This window comes from Culex pipiens, chromosome 3 (genome assembly GCF_016801865.2).
Source record: "Culex pipiens pallens isolate TS chromosome 3, TS_CPP_V2, whole genome shotgun sequence".
NCBI lineage: Eukaryota > Metazoa > Arthropoda > Insecta > Diptera > Culicidae > Culex > Culex pipiens.
The window spans coordinates 166,664,570-166,672,660 of record NC_068939.1 but is presented as its reverse complement, the minus strand read 5'-3'; the positions used below and the strand labels follow the sequence as shown (position 1 = coordinate 166,672,660).

The 8,091-nt window shown below is 32.9% G+C and overlaps 1 protein-coding gene across 2 annotated transcripts in view; it reads right to left on the bottom strand.

Moving 5' to 3' along the window:
- Positions 1–4,721: 4,721 nt before the first annotated feature.
- The window catches only part of LOC120419452 (uncharacterized), a 96,691-nt gene continuing 93,321 nt past the window's right edge, over positions 4,722–8,091 (bottom strand). For both annotated transcript variants that reach the window (XR_008212486.1, XM_039582181.2), the window contains one exon: positions 4,722–7,368. Coding sequence is in view for 1 of the 2 variants with exons in the window: in XM_039582181.2 (XP_039438115.1) it covers positions 7,257–7,368 (112 nt within the window). In the remaining variant the exon portion in view is untranslated. The remainder of the gene's footprint in view (positions 7,369–8,091) is intronic.

Here is an 8,091-nt window from a genome sequence, read left to right as displayed (position 1 = left end):
TGCTCTCTCGCTACAAATTCAACTTCATTCATACAAAATTAAAAACAAAAAAAAAGTTTCACTTCCTTTCGTAGTATTTTTTGTTTGTTTGTTTAAATATGCATACGTGTGCTAGAGCTTAGAAACTGTCTGGTTTGACAGTGAAATCACCTTTATGTTTCGATTTCCGACTTATACTTAGTTGAATTTTTATAAATAGGAGCTGGGGGAGAAACGCACCACTACAGCGGGGGTAATTTGTGTACCTTTGATAATAATTTGATCTAAATAATTGGAGGCGCGTGTGTAGATGCGATTTTGAGGAGGGGAAACGCAAATTTGTTCAACACGATGAAAAAGCTCGACGAAGTTGTTTGGTTCTGCGAGTGAGAACCCGAAAGCTATACTCAGAATAACTCATTTCGTTTAATGGTTTTGTTTAATAAATAATTTGAATGTACCTTAAAGTCAGGTTTTTGCGTTGGAAAACTTAGCATAAACTAGTTTAAAACTTAACAAGTTCCGACCGTCGCTGCAGTATGTTTCAATCTGGTCAGAGTTGAATGTACATTCGAAGAAGCAATTTTAAAATAATAAATTAGACAGTGGGTTTATAGCGATATAGATTGCTTACACGTGAGAGAAAGAGCGCGCTCAGCTTGGCATGGATTATAGGCTCTCTCTCGCTCTCACCTTCTCTTGCTTGGATCTCTCGTCACATAATCTTCTGGTTAGCACAAATTGGACTAGATTAGGGTTACGAATTAAATAACTAGATATGCGCTGGTTGGTTTCTGTTGGTTTGTTCCTAATCAATTAATAATATGGAGTACAAACAACTGTTGAAAGATTACATAGGTCGATAAACGTGGTTTTGGATTTCCTTTCTTCATACTTTTCTTCTTTTTTTTTTGCTGCGATTACATCGAGGAGTTGAGTGACACTTATGTTGCAGTTTGGTAGACACATTTTAGACTGCTCGCATATCCTAAGTTGGTGTGAATCATTTCCAGAGAATACTTATATTTTATGTGTTCGGTTCTGTTCTTTTTTGTTTTGTTCTGTAGCATATTGTGCTTGGCCTTAGAAAATTTTCTTAGAAAAATGTCCTTATTTACTAAATGTTGTTTTTTTTTTGTGTTTTTCCATCTATCGTATCAAATTTTCCATCGTCTATTTGGTTTTCTATGCTTGTGATTTGTGTTGTTTATGTGTATGAATTTCCAGAGTTTGCTAGCCATAAAATACATTGAATCTCAGCCGTACTCTTTTCTCCGTGTGTATCTCTCTCTCTCTGTTTATTTATACTTAAATCCTTTGGACTTTTAACCACTATCATCATTCGGGGAAAAAGTTTGATTATAAAACTAATCGATTTCTCTGCCTATGGTTAGTCACTAGAGATAATTTCATGGTATTTGTTTCATCCGTTCTGCTTCGCTTCACTTTAACGTCATGGCATGGCGTCAGTAGATTGGGGGAAAGAAATTCGTTTTTTTCATCTTTTTTTTTTATTTGAACAAAACTGTGGTGTGTCAAAGTTTGGGGGAGCAATTTTCTCGAAAACGAGCAATTTTGTTTGGAATTTTGTTTTTTCACTTCGGCTTGTATTTCTGAAAGCCAGAGAAGCATTCGAATTAATTCAAAAGGTCTTCTATTCATTTTTGACAAGTCCATAAACAATTACAAAAAAAATGCCGATGCATCTTTGTCTTGAGAACAACTTTACTGATAAATTTGCTATACTCAGCAATGTTTGTGGTAATTTTTAAACTATTATATTTTAGTTTTAATAATCACATTTGAAAAATTATCATCTTTTGGCTTAGATATTGGACAAAAATGCCACCTTTTCAGCACGGACGAACGGACATGACACGGGGTTTCAAAAAGTGAAGCCGGTTTTCTTTTACTTCTTCTTGGCGCAAACCTGCGCAAGCGAGATCGCTTGTGTCAAAATCATCGCGCCACGTGGTTTCAAACGTAAACAAAGCCAGCTGATGCTGCAAATTCATGGGCACTTTTTGAGATGGGTGTATGAATTTATAATAAAAATACATTTTTTACACATTTTTCGGCAATTCTACTAAAAAAAAATATTACCTAGAATCATAAAGACAAACTTAATGCCAAAAAACTGTTTCTAATACCATACAAATGCTGAAGATTTTAATTAATTATTTCATAACACATTTTGAGAAATCATGCGTAATCGCTCGATGCTACTTCGACAACTTGAATGTAGATGGTGCTAGTGATAGTTTGCTTCAGAAATTCGAAGAAAATTTCTAGATTAAATTTTCAAAACAACCTATCCCTCATGGGTTTCCTATGCAGATAGGGCCTTTTGAAAATTTAATCGAGATTTATTCCTGGTGTCATGTCCGTTCGTCCGTGTTTTCAGCAAACACAAGGAGATGTAAAATTATTTTTCAGTTAGCAACTATATCGAGTCCAAAATTTAAGACGATAACTCGAAATAATTCATCCAGGTTTCAATGTAAAAATATAGAACATTTGCACAAAACAAAACTATTTTAATAACATGTTTGCCCCATTTTGAATAGCATGGTTGATTATACAGCAATTCCACGCCAAATCAGGAAGATCCAAATAAAAAATTACATTTTTTGACTCTCTCTTTGATTAAGTTGGTCCTTGCCTTGGTCCTTTTTATAGGGTGGACCAAAATATAGCATTTTTCAACATCCAAAAACACATTTAAAAAAAATTCAGACATTTTGTTTCGTTTATTTATAGATGATTCATATGATATATCCAAAAATGGTAAATATCCATCCGCAGGATTCTCAGATATGATTTAAAAAAAATAATTTATCGAATTCTGTACATTGATCGAACCTAAAACACCTTGCGTCTCCAGCACAATGTACTGGAAACTTATTTCTATGGAGAAGCATGGTACTCTAAATTAAGATCGGTGTACCGAAAATTGCTGATTAATATTCAAATAATCATATCTTAGAATCCTGTAAATTGATACTCACAATTTTTGTTCATACAAGAGTGTACCCCTCTCAAACCTTATGTAAAATGTGATTTTAGTGAAAGCGATACAATCTTGTTTACAAAAGTTATGCGCCCTTTTGAAGTGTGAGGCTCCAAATATCCCAAAAATATATTTTCAGATGTAGGATCATAGGTCCCGAGGCCGTCAAATCAACAAACAAAGTTTTCATTTGACCTATTTGTATACAGTCGTGCCTCGGTTTAGCACCGCATATGGGGGATGCAAAACCGAGGCGTGCATAACCGAGGTACAGAGCTTATGGGATTTTGGCTATATGGGAGACATTGGCTTTAATCGTACGAAAAATCATGCAAACATCAAAAAATTAAAGTGTTTTGGAATCGGGATGATGTCAGCTATCCATTGAAATTATTATTTCATGAAAGTTTTCACAAAAATACGTATTTTTCCTGTATTTCGAAAATGCTTATTTTTTCTCTAAAGAAACCAAAAATAAATTGTTCTTGCAATATGGGTATCGAATGATCAGATTTTTTTCATACATTTTGGATGTAATAATAACATTTTTAGAAAATACTCAAAATTTTCACAAAACTACGTTTTTTCGAAAAAATACTCAAAATTTCAATTTTTACAATATGGGTATCAAACGATCGGGATTTTTTCAAACATTTCGAATGTAATAACAATATTTTTTGAAAATACTCCAAATTTTCACAAAAATACGTATTTTCGAAAAAAATACTCAAAATTTAAATTTTTACAATATGGGTATCAAACGATCGGGATTTTTTCATACATTTCGAATGTAATAACAATTTTTTTAAATACTCCAAATTTTCACCAAATTACGTATTTTCGAAAAAAAAATACTCAAAATTTCAATTTTTACAATATGGGTATCAAACGATCGGGATTTTTTCATACATTTCGAATGTAATAACAACATTTTTTGAAAATACTCAAAATTTTCAAAAAACTTCGTATTTTCGAAAAAAAAATACTCATAATTTCAATAATTACAATGTGGGTATCAAACGATCGGGATTTTTTCATACATTTCGAATGTTATAAAAACATTTTTTGAAAATACTCAAAATTTTCACAAAACTACGTACTTTCGAAAAAAATACTCAAAATTTCAATTTTTACAATATGGGTATCAAACGATAATAATATAACAATAACCGCAATAACTGATTTTTTTTAAATAAGAAGTTTTGTGAAAATTTTGAGAATTTTCAAAAAAATTTATTACATTCGAAATGTATTAAAAAATCCCGATCGTTTAATACCCACATCTCAAAAAAGGAAATTTTGAGTATTTTTTTCGAAAATACGTAGTTTTGTGAAAGTTTTGAGTATTTTCAAAAAAATGTTGTTATTACATTCGAAATGTATGAAAAAATCCCGATCGTTTGATACCCACATTGTAAAAACGGAATTTTTGAGTATTTTTTTCGAAAATACGTAGTTTTGTGAAAATTTGGAGTATTTAAAAAAAAATGTTATTACATTCGAAATGTTTGAAAAAATCCCGATCGTTTGATACCCATATTGTAAAAATTGAAATTTTGAGTATTTATTTCGAAAAAACGTAGTTTTGTGAATATTTTGAGTATTTTCTAAAAATGTTGTTGTTACATCCAAAATGTATGAAAAAACCTGATCATCTGATACCCATATTGCAATAACAATATATTTTTGGATTTTTTAGAGAAAAAAATGCATTTTCGAAATACAGAAAAAATACGTATTTTTGTGAAAAATTTCATGAAATAATAATTTTAATGGATAACTGACATCATCCCGATTCCAAAACACTATAATTTTTTGATGTTTGCATGATTATTCATAGAATTATAGCCAATGTCTCCCATATAGCCAAAATCCCATAAGCTCTGTGCTTCAGTTAAGCACTCGGCCGTGCTTAACCGAGGCAGCTGAACGGTGCAAAACCGGGGCAGTGCAAAACCGAGGCGTGCAAAACCGAGGCATGACTGTACTCAGTTATGTTCTGAAAACTTTTTTTTCATAAATTCCAACTTATCATTTTGCTTTTGCAACGCAGGTTTTGCACAAATTTTTAAAGAACGTAATTTTTTGGACCACCCTAACCCGGCTTAGACCACCATAATAAAAAAAAACAATTAAAAAAATACGGGTCTAATTATTTTAGTTAAGAAACTCCTAGACCAAATTTGAACAATTTTTTTATTTGAATCCTGCTGTTTAGTACTTTTTTTGTAACAAGTTGATTTCCTCAACCGGAAAAAAAATCGCTGAAAAAAATCGAGTTTTGCAACGCAACTTGTATTTGGTCAACTCAAAAATCAAAATAGGGTCGACAAGTGGAACTTTTCAGCACACAAATGAATGCTATTGACCTTTTTTGGAAGTTTTTTTACATTGAACTAATGAGTGCCTTATTTTTGATGATTTTCAATGATCAATTCTGAATGCCTGTCACAACCCAGTAAGAAATGAAGTACAGCGAAAATTTCAGTAGTACAGTGAAAAATAAACATAATTTAACCCAAAAATGACAAACTTCTCATCACAGTGTCCTGATGCAAACAATGATCGAGATCGAGCTGTCACAGCCCTGCGAAATATGAAAAAAAAAAATGCTAGAACTTTTGCTAGAAAGAGATAGCAAATCTGATGCAAACAAACCCCCAGCTGCCATGTAAACACACTATGAATGTTTTGGTCAAGCTTTTCAGTGGATCCGCTAATATTTCAAAATGGCTGATTTTTAAGTTTCATTTTTTAAACAGTGCGACTTACTACTACACAGAAAAGGCTAAAATAATTTAATCAAAATTAGTTTTTTGCTTTAGCGTACTGACTTCATTGTCTTATGAACCAACGCTTAATACAAAACTTCTTGAATCTTTCAGCAAACATGTTATCATAATTTTCAAACAAGGAGTTTCAAAGACGGTCTTATTTTGAAATTTCGAAAATATCTATTTTTATTTTATTTATTTACAAATTTTGAAATAAAATAACTTTTTGAATCACTGCAAAATTGCGATGTGTGACTTACACACTCAGATTTTTTTTACCAAATCCGGTAAAGTCTACCGAATTTTCAACTGCTGAATAGTTCGGTAAACTGAAAATTCGCGAATTCGGTAAAAACTTACCGAAATTCGGTAATGTTCATCGTACAGCCGAAATTCGGTAAAATTTTGTCATTTTGACAGATGGTTAACCGATCTAAACATTACCGATTCTCCAACTAATGAATTCGGTAAAATAATCTAAGTGTGTACAACGGAAAATTAAAAAACACTTTTTGTACAATCTTAAATAAATGTCTAAAATTTCATAATCATTTCATAAATGGCAACACTACTAAAAGAATTTTGACCATCTTTGGTTCAAATCTCATATTAAAAAAAAAAACAAAAAACTAAACACAGTTTCTTGTGTTATAAAAGTGAAATAAAATAAAAGTTACTGCAACCATTGAAGTTGTTGTCTTCTTATTCCAAAATTGTCAAACTTACGGACCCAATCCTGCAAAAGTCTAACTTTGTTTTTTTTTTATGTTTTGGGGATGAATAAAAAATTATACCGATAGTTCCCTTAGTTTTGAAGATACTAAAAAGTCTGTAATATAATTCTTGGTGCAACAGCTCTGGTTTATGTGCTCCATTAACTGCAAAAAGTTTGAACAGTTCTAACTTAAGGGGTTAGACATCAGTTTGATTGAAATAAAGTTCTCAAGACAAAGATTTATTTAAAATTCTTTGAATGCTTGTATGGACGAAACATCTTTGATAAATTATTTATCAGGTCATAGACAAAAATACAAGAAGTAAGATCTCGTACAATATTGAAAAACGCGTTTCAATAATAACGGTCATTTCGAAAAATGCTGCACCGTGAATGATGTGCACGCTCCCAAGAAAATACGCAAAATATGGGTGATTTTTGTTTCTACAAAACACTTTGATGCCACTATCGCGATCCTCATTTCCCACCAAAGAATCTCAATTAATTGTGTTTTACCTACACTCACGTTCAAAATCACTCAGTTTTCGTCAAAATCGCACCTTTTCAGAAATGAGTAAAGGGGGCATCTGTCAAATTTGAGTGAATTTCACTTTTGAATTCGTAGAATTCCGAGTTAAATTCACTCCAATCCAATGAGTAGGTTCGGTTTTGACGAAAATTAAGCGATTTTGAACGTACGTGCATACCTTCTTTTTCAAAATTGACAAGGAAAGGGAAAAGCAAACTCATTACTGGAAGGATTAGGGGGGCACCCTTTCTACTTCCTCTTCTTCTTGTTGCGTCGCTTGCGCAGGTAGCGCTCCCGCCAGCTTATCCGCAGGCTGCGGACGTTCTCCGAGTCCGAGTCCGAGTCCGTGTCGCTGCCTTCCCTGCTTAAAACAAGACCACAACAAGACATACATTCGACATACAAAACGGCAACAGAGAGAGGAAAAAAGAAGAAGATAAAACTTGTTTAGTTTCGTTACGGGTTTTTTTTTTGGGAAGAAAGCAAGATGGCGAGACGCTTTGACGTTAGTGGCATGATGTACACGCTAAAATGACGCGACGCTGATTTTAAATTGATGAGTTTAGTCTGCTAAAGCTTTGGACGATGGTGGTCGCAACTTAAACCGCTGGCTGTTACATTTTGTGTGTGTGTGTGTTTGGCACCGCTGGCAGCCTCTCGTCAATTTTTAAAACTTTGTGTATACCAATTTCAACTCCCTTCGCCCTATCGGCTAGTTAGGCAAACACATTCTACCGATTAAAAATGGGTCCCTTTAAAAAGGGATTTCCCCTTTAATTCCGACTCAACTGAGTGAGTGCTTTCACCGTTGACACACCAAATCCGGTCTTCTACTAAATTTAATGCAACATTCAAATGTTTTATCAGTTATTTGTGTGTTGTTTATCTCTCATAAGTATGAATCTTTTCGCTACTGATCAGTGGCTTCCCTAAATTTCAAGTCTGGTTCTGTGTATTTTGTTTTCTAGCACATCGATTTCGCCCTTTTAATATCATCCGCTTGATTTTTTTCTTTAAATAAAAAGTTTCTACAAAATCAACTAGCATGCAACAAATGGCGATTCAATCGAGCTTTGTTCTGTTT